This window comes from Zea mays, chromosome 3, assembly GCF_902167145.1.
Source record: "Zea mays cultivar B73 chromosome 3, Zm-B73-REFERENCE-NAM-5.0, whole genome shotgun sequence".
Lineage (NCBI taxonomy): Eukaryota > Viridiplantae > Streptophyta > Magnoliopsida > Poales > Poaceae > Zea > Zea mays.
In genome coordinates this window covers 193,591,748-193,605,875 of record NC_050098.1, presented here as the reverse complement: position 1 = coordinate 193,605,875, position 14,128 = coordinate 193,591,748, and the positions used below count along the sequence as shown (strand labels likewise).

The 14,128-nt window shown below is 45.2% G+C and overlaps 3 protein-coding genes across 4 annotated transcripts; all 3 read left to right on the top strand.

Moving 5' to 3' along the window:
* The first annotated feature begins 2,598 nt into the window (after positions 1-2,598).
* LOC100274883 (uncharacterized) lies at positions 2,599-6,241 on the top strand. 2 transcript variants are annotated; one of them, XM_008674327.3, is made up of 7 exons: positions 2,599-3,122; positions 3,189-3,263; positions 3,400-3,531; positions 4,213-4,318; positions 4,821-4,862; positions 4,959-5,015; positions 5,173-6,241. In XM_008674327.3, exons 2-7 carry the CDS (start codon positions 3,238-3,240, stop codon positions 5,935-5,937), a joined length of 1,128 nt encoding a protein of 375 aa, XP_008672549.1. In that variant the 5' UTR covers positions 2,599-3,122; positions 3,189-3,237; the 3' UTR covers positions 5,938-6,241. The 2 variants fall into 2 exon arrangements, with proteins under 2 accessions (XP_008672549.1, NP_001142614.1); NM_001149142.2 differs by having other exon boundaries at positions 2,803-3,122; positions 3,213-3,263; positions 5,173-6,176.
* Positions 6,242-8,242: 2,001 nt separating this feature from the next.
* On the top strand, positions 8,243-12,786 carry LOC100275005 (uncharacterized). Its single transcript, NM_001149226.1, has 6 exons — positions 8,243-8,696; positions 8,784-8,828; positions 10,876-10,989; positions 11,875-11,955; positions 12,201-12,374; positions 12,527-12,786. The coding sequence occupies exons 1-6, from the start codon at positions 8,325-8,327 to the stop codon at positions 12,614-12,616; spliced, it is 876 nt and encodes a 291-aa protein (NP_001142698.1). The 5' UTR covers positions 8,243-8,324; the 3' UTR covers positions 12,617-12,786.
* Positions 12,787-12,952: 166 nt separating this feature from the next.
* Positions 12,953-14,019, top strand: LOC112552145 (uncharacterized). The gene is made up of 2 exons (NM_001363917.1): positions 12,953-13,129; positions 13,225-14,019. Exons 1-2 carry the CDS (start codon positions 12,977-12,979, stop codon positions 13,849-13,851), a joined length of 780 nt encoding a protein of 259 aa, NP_001350846.1. The 5' UTR covers positions 12,953-12,976; the 3' UTR covers positions 13,852-14,019.
* The last annotated feature ends 109 nt before the right edge of the window (positions 14,020-14,128 follow it).

Genomic DNA, 14,128 nt, shown 5'->3' with positions numbered 1-14,128 from the left:
ATTTAGCCACAAACCAAACAGGCCCTAAGACACGAAGGAATGCCTTTGACTTAGAAAATCAAGAAAAAAACTACTCCCTCCATTTCAAATTATAACTCATTTGACTTTTTTGTGCACATGTAACCGGTTCGTCTTATTCATTTTTTGTGAAAATGGAAAATTCAAAGCTACATTTAAAATATATTATATGCTGAACAATATCACAGCAAAAATTAACAATAACTATAATTTTTTTTGAATAAGACGAGTTGATTAAACTTAGGGTAAAAAGGTCAAAGAATTATAAATAGGAATGGAGGGTGTATGATTCAACATATACTTGAAACATATGTACAGTTCAAACCGAACAATATCATGTCAACAAATTCAATTCGGGTATTTTTGAAGGGAGTCATACATCATTCGTTCCAGCTGTATGATGGCATATTGGTATCCCTTGTTTTGCTAAAATAGAACCGACCATTAGTACGGCTTATCAGTTATATATTGTTGACACTGACGTGGTACGTAGCACCCTGCACTTCTAAGGGTGACAATAAGATCTAAATTTTACGTAGCACCCTGTACTAGGGGTGACAGTGAATTTTAAATTTTACACTATAAAATCTAATGATCGAATCAAATTAGAATCCAACGCTTATTTCTATTTATTTTTGAATTAAATTTAATTTAGGACCCTAAGAAATTATGAAGTAACATTTAGTTCGCGATATATTACCGGCCCCTATCAGCACCCTGTCTGTCCTAGCTAAAATCATTGCCAAAGCATTCCTAATCAAGTTTTTTACATGCACACTTTCATAATAAATACAAGCCTCCACGCGAAACTGAGCCCATAGTAACGTTGTAGTTACACACCTCAATTAATTATTATGACCACTGCTTTTAGTATATGCTAAAAAAATAAAGACTTGCAGTTAGACAACTGGAGTCCAGGCTACTAGCTTAAGGGCGTCGATGTGCCGACGTCGTCCCAGGGGCGGTGCCCAGACAGACGAGACTCTAAAGCGTGACGCACTGATGTTTATATATATATATATATATATATATATATATATATATATATATATATATATATATATATATATATATATATATATATATATATATATATATATATATATATATATATATCTATTAATTAATTTTGCGTAGGTGTAGAATAATCTTTTGGGGTGCCGCATTTTAGGAAGAAACGAAAAGGAAAGGAAATGCCATACAAAACAAGAAGACTATGTAGTACTCTACATGGCAATTTGAATCCCACTTTTAGCCACAACAAATATCCAATTTTTCTTATTCGCCCCTCATACGATGATACGAATGTAGAGAGATGAGCATGAGCTATGATGTCGATGCACAAAGGCACCTGCCAAAAGCCTTCGCACCATGGGCCATGGGCCATGAGCCATGTATACCTTCTAACCCTTGTTCTGCTTCACGCTCTACGGCAAATTAAGTGCTACTCTCTAGTACTAGTGCTCTGAATTTGGTGTCTTCATGTGATTTAATTTGCTGGTTTCGAAGTCGTCTTTGATATGGAACTGTTGAAGTTTTGACCTCCAATTCAACACTCATGTTAGAAATTTCCAGTGCGCCCGTGCAATCCTACGTGCTAATAACTGCGATGCATTGGGCAGGGAAACACGCCACGTTAGCAAATATCCTGCATGGTTGTCGGTTTTTTTTTTTGTACACAAGACAATACAGGTGCAACAGAAATACATGTGAAAACAATTATAATACTTCCAAGCAGTGCCTAACATATGGTTAACCCGTTGTTTTGAAACATTCGGAGTGCGAAGAGACGTGTAGACAAATATCATGTGTGAACGAATAACCAAAAAAAAAACCCGACGCACACCTACACGTTCGTACAGTACAGGAGTGCTTTCAGACGACCCCAGTTTGCCATTTTTGTGTATGCCGCAGCAAGTACGAAGCCCATTGACATCTTAGCGGGGGCAAAGACGCAAATAGTAAGCTGGGAAGGTATAGTAGGGACAAAAAATGTCACTTTCCATATAGCGCACACAAAGTTTCTACAGCAACGGCGTTGGAGTAGGATACGTACTCATTGGTGGACTTGCCGACACGAGGACCATGGAACGACTGAGGGCTAGACACTACAACCCACTCGGGTTTTATAGCTCGCAAATTAGTCTCGATAATTTTTTACAACGGAAATTATTAGAATATCTGCTACACAGGTTTCCTTTTGAAAGAGGAGTGATCCCGCATGTTCTGGAAACTCCCGCGCTGGCTCTGGCTCTGGCTCTGGCAGCTCAGCAGCTGCTCGGCCTCAGGCCTCAGCCAAGCCAGTCAGCCAGTCAGCCGGGGACCGTGGGTGAGAGGTTTTGCTCGCGTTCGTCGTCGCGCGGTCGCACCACCGCAGTACCGGGGCTGCGAGCGGCGAGCCCGGCTGCTGGGGTGCTGCTGCTACAGCGTGGGGCGTATGGGTGAGCGGCAGAGAGAAAAAAAATAAGGATGGGGGACTCGGGCGGGGCCGCTTTTACTTTAGGCGTAGCCAACATCTGGGCCGCCAATTCTCAGATAGGAGAAAAAAAAACTACTGCTACAAAAACATGCATGGGGTGCCGCGCAGTGAGTCGGGAGTCCGTTCCTTCCTATTCGCTCTGCGTCTGCGGCTGCGAGAGAGTGCGGCAGGGGCCGTCGCCTTTCGGTTTACTCTCCCACTGCCCAAGTTTAAAAATAGCAAGCAGAGAAAGAGACAGGCCGCAAACGGAGGGAGAGAAGAAGAGACACGGAGGAGAGGAGAGGAGCGGGCTAGCCAGTCTCGATCTCAGGTTCTCAAGAAAGACCCTGCAGGGAGAGCGATCAAAAAGGCTGCCGGCACGGCCGGGTAGCAGCTACAACTACAAGCTGGCCTATAGCTAGCTAGCTAGCTATAGCTGCTACAGCCGCCGAGCTCGATCCTCGGACTCGGACTGCAACGAGGAAGGAGAGGAAATGGTGGGCTCCGGCGCGGATGGGGGCGGCGGAGGGGATGACGCGCGGAGCAAAGAGGCCGCGGGGATGATGGCGCTCCACGAGGCCCTCCGCAACGTCTGCCTCGACTCGGACTGGACCTACTCCGTCTTCTGGACCATCCGTCCTCGCCCGTATGTCACGCGTGTGCCTCCCTGCTTGTTATTCCGTCTAGCTAAGCTCTCTCAGCTTCACTTCAGTTAGTTACCTTGGTGCACATGCAGGCGCTGCCGCGGCGGCAACGGGTGCATGGTCGGCGACGACAACGGCAGCCTGTGAGTGCTTTAGTTTGCTAGCTCTCCTTGCATCAATCGCTGTGTCTGTCTGTGTGCCTGTGGCCCTGTGCCGGTGCTCATCACCAACCATAACCAACCATCCGTCTGCTATGCTTTGACCATGTAATATATATAGGATGCTGATGTGGGAGGACGGCTTCTGCCGGCCACGGGTGGCGGAGTGCCTGGCGGACATGAGCGGCGGCGAGGACCCGGTGCGGAAGGCCTTCATCAAGATGTCCATCCAACTCTACAACTACGGAGAAGGGTGGGTACTATACTGGGTAGGTGCTGTGCAGGTGCAGGTGCAGGCCGTCGAGTTCGGTCGGAGTCGTGTCGTGTGCAATTTCTTTCCGACTTTCCAATCTCCACTCCCGGCTTAGCTTAGCTTAGCTTATGGCACTACTAGTATTAGGCGGTAATTATGGTGTGATGTAGACACGTACGGCGCCCATTTTTTTTCAAGTCGTGGCTGCTGCTGCTGCTGCTTTCTGCGAGGATCAAGCACGGGCGCTGCTGTCACGTGAGGGAGGGGACACGGCTGGAGTGGGGCGGTGCCTCGTGAGGCTTAAACAATCCCACCCGCGTCAGTGGGCTATAACAGCCGGATCAGCTCGTGATTAACATATTCACGATTGTGCTACGCACGCTACATGCACAGCCAGGTGCTACACGGCGTCGGGGGCAGTGTCTTTTTTTTATTTATCTTAGAGGACGATGTGAAATGAAAGAGCGACATGTCGTCAGAGTTGCGTGTCACACGTTAGCTGTCAGTCAGTCAGTCAGTCGTTCTGTGTATTTTTGTGTGTGTCTCGGCCTCTTTTGATCTCGCTTTGCTGCTGTACCGAGATTTCGGAGGCATACAATACATACATGAGTCATGGACGATAATGTGCTAATAGACAGACCCATGGGTCCGTTTGATTTGGACCGTCGCTCCCGCATGCAGGCTGATGGGAAAGGTGGCCTCTGATAAATGTCACAAATGGGTCTTCAAGGAACCTTCTGAATGCGAGCCCAACATCTCCAACTACTGGCAGAGCTCCTTCGACGCAGTACGTACTATCAGCAGCAGCTGTGCCTCTGCACCCGCTTCTTTCTCTTTCTGCACTCTGTAACGTACACGTACTCCATCCCCACCTGTTCCAAAACAAAGGGTACTTCTCATTTACTAATGGGTTAAAAGAAAATGTTTCCAATTTCAATTATGTATGTGTTAATATCCACAGTATACAGTTAATATCATTACATAGATCAGTAAATCTATTTTTTATAATGGATTTGTTTAAAGGTATAAATATTATTAAAATTTAGATATAAATATTATTAAGATTCATTACAAATTTAGTTTTTGGAGATTTTACTTTCATCCATCCTTGTACACATCCCCGCGGAGCTCTCAGACTTTTGCATCAGATCTGCTCCGCGAAAAGAAGAGAAGAATTGGATGCTCCGTCAGAGCAGCAATCGCCTGTCTGTCTGTCTGTCTGTCACCAAGAATTAACGCCACGAACGCAGTAACCTTTATTCCCTCTCGATCGGCTTTTGCTTTTGCAGCTTCCTCCGGAATGGACTGATCAGTTCGCATCAGGCATCCAGGCAAGGGAGTTGTTTGATTCACCAGCCGAATTTTCATTTGTCTTTATAATCAATATAGTTTTGGTGACATTTGTATTTTTTTTATCTGCTCTGCAGACCATAGCTGTGATCCAAGCCGGGCATGGCCTCCTGCAGCTGGGCTCTTGCAAGATTGTGAGTGCCAACTGGAGGCCCTCTCTACCTCCACCACCTGTGTTTCTATGCTTGACCTTTTGTTTTGTCGTTTCGTTTGGTCGTCGAGGACGTCTCACGGAAGCGTAGGCAGGCGAGCTAGGCTAATTAACAGCGACGTGACACTGTGCGCGCGCAGATACCCGAGGACCTGCACTTCGTGCTGCGGATGCGACACACGTTCGAGTCGCTGGGCTACCAGTCGGGCTTCTTCCTCTCCCAGCTCTTCTCGTCGGCGCGGGGCGCCTCGCCGACGCCGCCTCCTCCGGCCGCGCGTCCCCCGCCGGCGCAGCTTTTCAACTGGCCGGGCGCCCACCAGCCGCAGCTCTTCCCGCCCGGTCCGGGCGCGTTCCACCACCCGTCGGCGCGGGCGATGCCGCCATTGTTCCCAGGCGGCGGCAAGGACGAGGGCCACATGTTCCACATTCCACCGGCACACCATGGCAGCAAGCCACTGCACATGGACGAGCTCCAGCACCGGCACCAGCAGACGATGGGGGCCGGTGGCGAGGCGCCCGACGGTGAACTCCGGTGGCCCAACGGGCTGTCCTTCTTCACCGCGCTCACCGGGCGAGACGACGACGCGAAGCTGCTATTCGGTGGCCCCGGCGCCGCGGACGACGAGAAGGCGGCGCCGGACGCGCAGACCGGGCACGGCGGGGCTGGGAACGTGGAGGAGTACCTGAGCCTGGAGAGCCACTCGGACAAGGCGCCGAGCAAGGTGGAGAACGGCGCCCAGCACAGCACCAAGTCCAAGAGGAGCTTCACGTTGCCCGCGCGGGTGAGCTCGTCCACGACCACGTCCCCGTCCGTGTCGGCCTCCACGGCGCCGCAAGGGATGGAGTACCGAGGGACGCACGAGGGCGGCGTCTACTCGGACCTCATGGAGACGTTCTTGGAGTAGCTAGCTAGATCCGTAGCATGCATGATCGGTTGGTTCAAGCCTTCAAGGTCACTACAACAACAAGTGCACGCTTCTTTTTTTTTCTTTTCCTCACCGCCCTCCCAAGTCCCAAGCTTTGTTTTAGGTCTGGAGTTTTAATCGCATAATATCTTTAATTAGATTTGTATGTTCTTTGTTTTTTTCTTCTTTTCTCCTCTTCTTGGAAAAAAAATTCTTTGCATACCAGATGCAAAGCCCAACTTTTGCAGCCCCTCACATACCCCATTGCTGGTCCATACAAATAAATTAAAAATAAATTACTAAAGGGTTATTTTGTAAATTTTGATCTGTCTTTGTGGGCCTTCAAGTGGTATATGTGAGGGGCTGCAAAAGGTAGAGTTTGCATCCGGTATGCACAGAATTTTTTCCCCCTCTTCTTATAGTTGCATTGCAGCAGCTCGATCGTAACGCTAAAAAAAACCTTTGATGGATACATGCATGCATGCAAGCAAGAAGGGCATGAGTTTGCTTCCATGATGGCTGGCAATTGTATGGTGCATTGGTGCAACCGCCATGATGGCGAGGTACAATGATATGCAACACCCCAAGATTATGGGCCTTTTTTTCGCGCCAAAAGCTATCTTGGTCACAACACTGTTGCCCACTTATTGCAGGCTCCGTTCTGCACAAGCATCTGTGTTGTACCTTCAGCTGCATGCACACAAGAGTAACAGCTAGGACAGTATGATCTCAGTCAAACCTTGTTGTCCTTGTGCATGGTCACTCAAATGCACCGGAAAATTTCATCTGCATGGATTATTAGCACTGTTCATGAACACTGACTAGTTAACCTGCTCACCACCCTACAAGATATTATTATGTACTCTCGAGTCATTTGCATACACCTCTGATTCGCTCTAGCTTCGTCACTTATTGTAAGAACGTGTCATGGGACCTATTGACGAAAGTTCCATGAAATGATGAGGAAAATGCCAGTGTTGGAAGAACTGGAAGCATATATATAGCTCCGAAGGAAAGGAGATGAAAAGAATAGCCGGAAGCCCGGAACGCATGCATTCCCTCTCTGCACGCGACAGAGAAAGTGTGAGTGTGCCAAGACACTCGATTTCTTGCTTGTTGTTTCACACTTTCATTCGGTGTGCATGCATATGGCAATCAGGGGTGGCTGCGTGCATTTCTCCTGAAAGAAGGATTACGATGAACTGAACATGCTCGTGCAAATGCTGAAGAGGGCTATGGATCAGATCTGCTTATTGCCATATTTGTTTAGTCTCTGTAAGGCCCCGTTTGATTCTATTAGTCATAGGACTAAAGTTTAGCCTATGGAGAAAACTTTAGTCCCTACCCTGTTTGGTTATGGAATTAAATAGATTCTAAATACATTAAATGCAACACATAAAGACCAAAATACTCTTTTTTATTGCACATCAGTTTTCAAGACAAGGACAATTAGAGTAAATATTGCCTTTTAGTCTCTTTTAGTACCTATGTAAGAGACTAGAGACTAAATCCAATTAGTCCTTACTTTAGTCCTTCCATTTGGCAGAACAGAGACTAAACAGGACTAAAAACTAGGGACTAAAGATTAGCCCATCTAACCAAATGGGGTCTAAATCAACCACGAATCACTTATAGGGTGTTTAGTTTGAGGAATGAACTAGTCTATCATCTGATCACTTCTTTTTGTTTGTTTTGTGGAATGGAATGAATTGATCCATCGCCACATCCTTACATATAATTACTTAGTTAGTACTAATATAAGAAATGATGTCATCTCACCAAATTTGAGTAATGAACTCATGATGCACCAGCTCATTTTAAGTAAATATTTCTGTGATTTGCAATGGAGAAAAATGAAAAAAAATATTTTAAATTTGATAATGGATTATTAGGGCAGTGTCACATTTTTTTTGCTTGTATTAACTTGTATTATAGATGTTATAGCCATTTTAAATATGCTATAGCATTAAAATTTTACACACACATAAATATATGTGCATCATTCTCATTTCTTTTTTTCATGAACGTTTTATAGTTTTTTCTCTGGCTGCAATACATGAGTATGTTTGCTGATAAACTAAGTGGTATAACAAAAAGGACCGTGTAAGAAAAAGTATACACTTGACAACATTTTACTGGGCTCCCATCCTACCTACGTCTTCTTTGGACTGGGCTCGAAAAGCTGATTTGAGCAACAAAACAAAGGCCCAACTCTATCAAAGAGAAAAATGCTTTTCCGTGCCGTTGTGAGACTGTCGCTAGGGACCCCAGGTGAAACCATCAGCTCATTCTCGCCTCTCAAAGTCTCAATCGTGCAATCCGGCCGCTGGCCGCATGCCGCGACCCGAAGTGATAAGCCACCGCCCACCGCCGCTGGCATGAGCCCGATGGCGCTGCTCACACCACTGCCCATTCCCCTTCTCTCGCCGTATTGCCAACGCGTCTCGTCTCCGTCGCTTCTGGCGGCCGGGGCAGTTATCAGACCTCTCATTTGTCTTTCCCCCCACAATCACCGCCACCACGATGCACTCTACCCCTCTGTCCCCAATGTGTGGCCACGCCACCGGCGCCGCCGCAGGGGCGCAGTTGCTTCCGTCGACCAGGAGGAGTCTAGTGCCTCGGAAACCGCAGTCGCTCCCGAGGAAGACCTGGGGCCACCGGTATCCTCTGATGCGGCTGCCGAGGACGGGGTCGCGACTTCTGCCCAGCCGGCGGAGGCGAGCCCGGAGGACCTGGAGAACATCCGCGAAATTAAAAGGGTCCGCTGCTTCCAGCCTTCGTTGTCTCGTTTTGCGTCACTGGAATTAGTGCATATTGACTTTGCTTTCGTTTGCTTCCGTTGCTAGGTACTGGAGCTGCTGAAGAAGAACAGAGACATGACCTTTGGCGAGGTAAACAAGCTGCTCTCTCGTTTGATTGTTGAACTCATTTGCATTAATTGCCTTAGTTGCATACTTGCATTCATATCAATAAAATAACAAGTAGGACATGGACGTTGTTGACGCCGAGATAAATCTTGGATCAAATATTAGCGAGGGCTAGATTGTTTGGGCCACTACCAAAGGATAACCGATCGTACTTACTTAACAAAAAAACGGCTACTTTTCGAGCAAACTATCAAATGAGTCGTCAAAGCTCTCATTCGGGAATCGGGAGGAACTCCCATCGGGGCAAGGACGTCGTCTTGTTGCCCTAGATCGGTCGGCAAGCCTAGGGCACCATTCTTGATCGACGGGTCCAAAGATGAACAACAACATTGGGTTAAAAAAAGAATTATAGAAAAAGTGTATTAAATGTAAAAAGATCGATTGTGTGTTGGATATCTCAATCTGCATGTACCCCCTATTTTATAGATAGTAGGGTAGGGGTGGTCTTATCCCATTAAAAAACCAATGTGGTACTATTATTATGTCGTTTTATAGAGTTTTATCTAGATTAAGCTAAAGCTAATCCTGGTCTCTTAAAATTGACCTGAGCCTAATTTGAGTGTCAACATATGTTGCCCTGTTTTTAGGTGAAGTTTATGCAAAACTAAAAATACAAAGCACCAAACAACAACAATGTCCAACTCTTTTGTTATTCGGGATCTAAGGGCGATACATGTATTGTCCATTGTTTGGATGGCACTCTAGGCTTCTTGTTAAACACTTGTTTCTTTTTTATCAAATAACTTTTGTTGATTGCTTTTGGAGATCATTACCTTGGAACACCTCTATTATATATGAATTTAAATATGACTTTCATCACTTATAAGGACCTTCCTAACTTGGTGACCACTTCCCAAACTTGTTGCTCTTCAATCCAATTGGTAGTATGTTTTTCACACTATATCTTCAACTTAAAACAACTTACTTTGGCTTTCTTATTATATGCTTTGGCAACCCGAGCCTTATCCTTCTCCATATCTTTGAGATCCTTTAATCTCTTGTATTTTCTCATCGATATTGCACATCATCAAATCATGCTATATAACAATAGATAACTCTTTTTCTTAGCAAGACTATAAATATCCAAATTTACTTCGACGGATAACACAATATCTTGCACATATACTACCTCAAAAGGAGTAACTTTTGTTGAAGTGTATAAGTGGATTACCTACATTATCCTAATAGTTTAAGTTTTTGGGTTGAACTGGTTAGTGCGTCCGCTCTAACATGGTATTAAAATCAGAGATATCAAGTTCGAATCCTGGCAGAGGCTTCGTTTATGCCTCCACCCTCTTTATTTCCACGTTTGCGCGTTCTCATTGGCTGCACGTGAGGGTGTTGAAGTGTATAAGTGGATTGCCCACCTTCTCCTAACAACTTAAGCTTTTGGGTTAAAACTGTTAGTGTGTCCACTCTAACAACTTTAATAGCACCATGTGACACTAGGCTACCTAAGATACCTAAGAAGGGTATTGAGACAAGCTAGACTAACTCTCCCTATTGTCGCTTTGGCTGGATTGTCTTTCTTGGTCCTCAGATAAGATATAACATCAGTATGGGTTGGAAAAAAAAGGTTTAGGAAAAAAGAGTGTTAAATGTAAAAAGATCGATTGCGCGTTAGATATCTCAATTGACCATGTAACCCCTGTTTTGTAGGGAGCAGGGGCCGTCTTATCCCGTTGGAAAACCACGTGGTACAATTATTATGTTGTTTTTACAGTGTTTTTTTAGATTAGGTCAAAACTAATCGTGGGGGCCTCTTAAAATTGACCTGGGCCCGATTTGAGTGTCAACAGATGTTTGGAGTAACTCAACTTGCAATATTAGGATAGATAGATAAGGGCCCTATCCTACGCGTGTCTACTGAGGTTATACATGCTTAAAAAAAGGTATTGCCCATCTTTTGTTCCAGCTGCGTAACACTTTCCAAACTTTATAGCGCTGCATGTTTCTTGTTGCTGATAAAAAAACTGACACTATTGCTACTTTTTTTGCTGCATCACAACAGGTTAAGCTTACCATCATGATTGAGGACCCTAGAGATATAGAAAGAAAGAGAACACTCGGGATAGAGGATCCTGATGAAATTACTAGGGATGATTTAGCTGACGCTTTGGCTGAGGTACATCACCGTTTCCCTGCAATATGCTACCTGGAGCTTTTCTGACAGTCTCTTGCAAGTGAATATTATTGCTCATTCCGTTTGTGAATATTGTGGGTTGCCTACTGGCATCCTCATCCACTTTTACCGCTGGCATATATTTTATGTATCTAGGTGCAATGTAATGCTCCACTGATATTTAATTAAAAAAGATACCTGCATAGTCTAATGCTGTGGGTATATGATAATGATAATAATGCGGAGGAGAAATCTTAAGTATGTCCTTTCATTGTATCATGCAAGCCATGTTGTCTTTCTTTCCACATATCATTGTGAATGATTGTGCAAAGTCAATAGATAACGTTTTAAGCTATCCCCTATCTATTTCGTCTCCCTATTTTTTCTTAAAACGTCACTAATCATATCAAATTTGTTCCATTATGATCTCCTCTTCCACCCAGAAATATATTTTTTTGAACAAACCAGCAGGAGGCAGTGCCGATTTCATTAATACAGAAGAGTTACAGGCCCCGGGAGGCTAAACAAAACTGAAGAAAGAATTATACAATGACCACACTGAAATATAAAACAGAAAAAAGCAATATGGCTGCTTGTTTTTAACTGGAAATAACAGATTCATATGGAAACAGTATGCATATTCTTACAAAGTTTGTTGTCTTGGTTCTCAACAAAGACATAATGATTCTAGATTTGTGGAGCCCCAATTTAAAAAGAAATAAAATACTGATACATTCTTCACCTTCGTAGTGCTACTGCTAACGTTTGTCACTTCACATGAACAGTACCTGTGTTGGCTGCTAATTGGTCAGATCACATAATGATGAAGATGTAATTTCTTGCAAAAACCTGGACCACTAATGCCGTGTTTGCATATATATTATATAGGTTAACGAAGGAAAGATTCCAGAGAATCGTGTTGCACTTCAGTTGCTTGCCAAGGAGATGGCAGAATGGCCAGACATTGAGGTAACAGTGAAAACTCAATTATTCTCCTTCCGCCCCACTGCATTACCAGCAAGAGTCCACTAGTGTCATTTCCCTGAGTCTAGTATTCTTTCACCCATACTTCATTGTTCCCTTCGTTTTATTTAGTTTTTTTTCCATCTTTCAACAATTTCTTGAGTACCACAGTTGTTTTCTCTCTCTTTAATGAATGTTAAGTTATAACTGAATTTTAACATGGAGTTTCCGTTTTCAAATCCATTGTACAGATAGAAGCTCCAAAAAAGAAGAGCAAACCTGGGAAATCTGTCTATGCAAAAGCCACAGATACTGGCATCGATCCTGAGACAGCTGCTAAAAGACTTAACCTTGACTGGGACTCTGCTGCTGATATAGATGGCGAAGAGGAGGACGATGATGAAACTGAAGTGCCGTCTGCAGTGGTAAGTTTGTCTTTGAAAGTACTCCAGCAAATTTTATACTCATGGCTATTGTGGGTAAAGCAAGCAAAAAGAACAACTTTCAACTAAATGCTCATACCTTAATGTTCTTATACCACTTATTTTAACGTGTTTTTTTTTGTTTTGTTCTGCAGGGATATGGTGCCTTGTATTTGTTGACAGCTTTTCCGGTTATTATTGGGATCTCAGTCGTCCTAATTCTTTTCTACAATTCTCTGCAGTAGCTCCTCCCCTTCTTGAGTGAGAATGTGAGATGTTGCTGCATTCTTGTAAATCTGAGTTACAAGGCTAGTTAATCAGTAACATTTTTTACGCCAGTGTTGCAAAGATATGACAACTTGTATAGATGTCAAATTCCAAATTTTGGAATGTAAGATAGTTTTTTTTAAAAAAATCGTGTGAAATATAACTTCTTGTTGTTTGCCAGTAATCTAAACCAAGGTTTTTTTAAAGAAGAATATATTTGAATAAATAAAGTTTTTGTCAACATTTGATTGACTGGGATTTATTCAAAATCCTAACTTGGTAGGAGCCACGAACAAAGAGTCAATGATATCATGTACTACCTGATAATGTAATACACCATGACCTGCCCATCCAAGGAAACAGCTGATCACAGTTGTGTAGACAGAATCGCAGGCTCGCTGGCCCAACCGCCCATGGCTCCAAGCTTTCGGATACGATCAAGTGAGAAGTCAACCGAACAGCTCACCGACACAGCATGGCCTGGAGACAATGTATGACCACACGACTGCTGCCCTGATGTGCTCTCCACCATTTCGTGAAGCCCATTCCATGTGTTTTTCTTCTCAATTGCACAATGCACGCACAGGTAGAGAGCTCCGGCAAGCTCACTTTTCCTTGTGCCATGAGCCAAGAAGATGCCTCTTCCTTCAAGAGAGAAGCTGAAGCTCGAGTAGCAGACGATGAAGAGGAGGGCCGGCGATTCCGCTCCGGTTCGTCGGTCACCGACCTCTCGAGCAACGCGTCGTCGATTAACTACCGCAAGGCGCGGCAGGGCAAGATCGGCGGGGACGGCTTCTGGTGCGGCGTCCTGTGCATGTACCTGCCGGGCCTGTCCAGGAGGCGGTCGATGCAGCAGCAGCAGTCCATGAGCCTGAGCGAGGCGAACACGGCCGGGCCTGCCGGGGACCGTTCGAGCACGGTGTCGAAGGTGGCCTCCATGGAGAGGTTCAAGTACAGCTCGTCGTCCTCGGGCGCCGCGTTCGAGCGCACGGGCGCGAGCGAGGAAGAAGAGGAGGTGTCGGCGTACTTCGACCTGCCGCTGGAGCTTCTGAGGATCAGCAGCGTTGACACGGAGTCGCCGGTCACGGCGGCGTTCGTCTTCGACGGCAACCGCGGCCGGAGCGCCAAGAAGATCGTGCCTGAGATCCCGGACCTCGATTTTAGCTTCCCCGCGCCGCCGGTTTTCTCGAATCCTTCGTCGCCAAGGTCTTGAAAGTTGAAACTATCAGAGAGGAGGTGCTCAATATCCTGCAACGCGTTGCGCTTTCGGTGTTCCACTTTTTTCTTGCTGCTGATGTCTGGTGTCTGGTGTCTGGGGCACGTAGGTTAAGGTCGTAAAATTGTCTGCTGATTAGGTCAAATTATGCGATTCTATATTCGATCAAGCTAGCACGCTGTGCATTGCACAACTGCCATGGATCCAGACAGGCCCTAAGTGAGGGCATAGTGTGGTTCATGACTTCCCGGCTCGAGTTAGTCGTTGGCATCCA

Excerpts from the sequence above, each read along its gene's own strand:
- LOC100275005 (NM_001149226.1), top strand. The coding sequence starts at position 8,325 with ATGGCGCTGCTCACACCACTGCCCATTCCCCTTCTCTCGCCGTATTGC. Across the intron at positions 8,697-8,783 it reads ACATCCGCGAAATTAAAAGG|GTACTGGAGCTGCTGAAGAA; the intron begins GTCCGCTGCTTC and ends TTCCGTTGCTAG. Across the intron at positions 8,829-10,875 it reads GAGACATGACCTTTGGCGAG|GTTAAGCTTACCATCATGAT; the intron begins GTAAACAAGCTG and ends GCATCACAACAG.
- LOC112552145 (NM_001363917.1), top strand. The coding sequence starts at position 12,977 with ATGACCTGCCCATCCAAGGAAACAGCTGATCACAGTTGTGTAGACAGA. Across the intron at positions 13,130-13,224 it reads CAGCATGGCCTGGAGACAAT|GTAGAGAGCTCCGGCAAGCT; the intron begins GTATGACCACAC and ends ATGCACGCACAG.
- LOC100274883 (NM_001149142.2), top strand. The coding sequence starts at position 2,971 with ATGGTGGGCTCCGGCGCGGATGGGGGCGGCGGAGGGGATGACGCGCGG. Across the intron at positions 4,863-4,958 it reads AGTTCGCATCAGGCATCCAG|ACCATAGCTGTGATCCAAGC; the intron begins GCAAGGGAGTTG and ends TCTGCTCTGCAG. Across the intron at positions 5,016-5,172 it reads AGCTGGGCTCTTGCAAGATT|ATACCCGAGGACCTGCACTT; the intron begins GTGAGTGCCAAC and ends GTGCGCGCGCAG.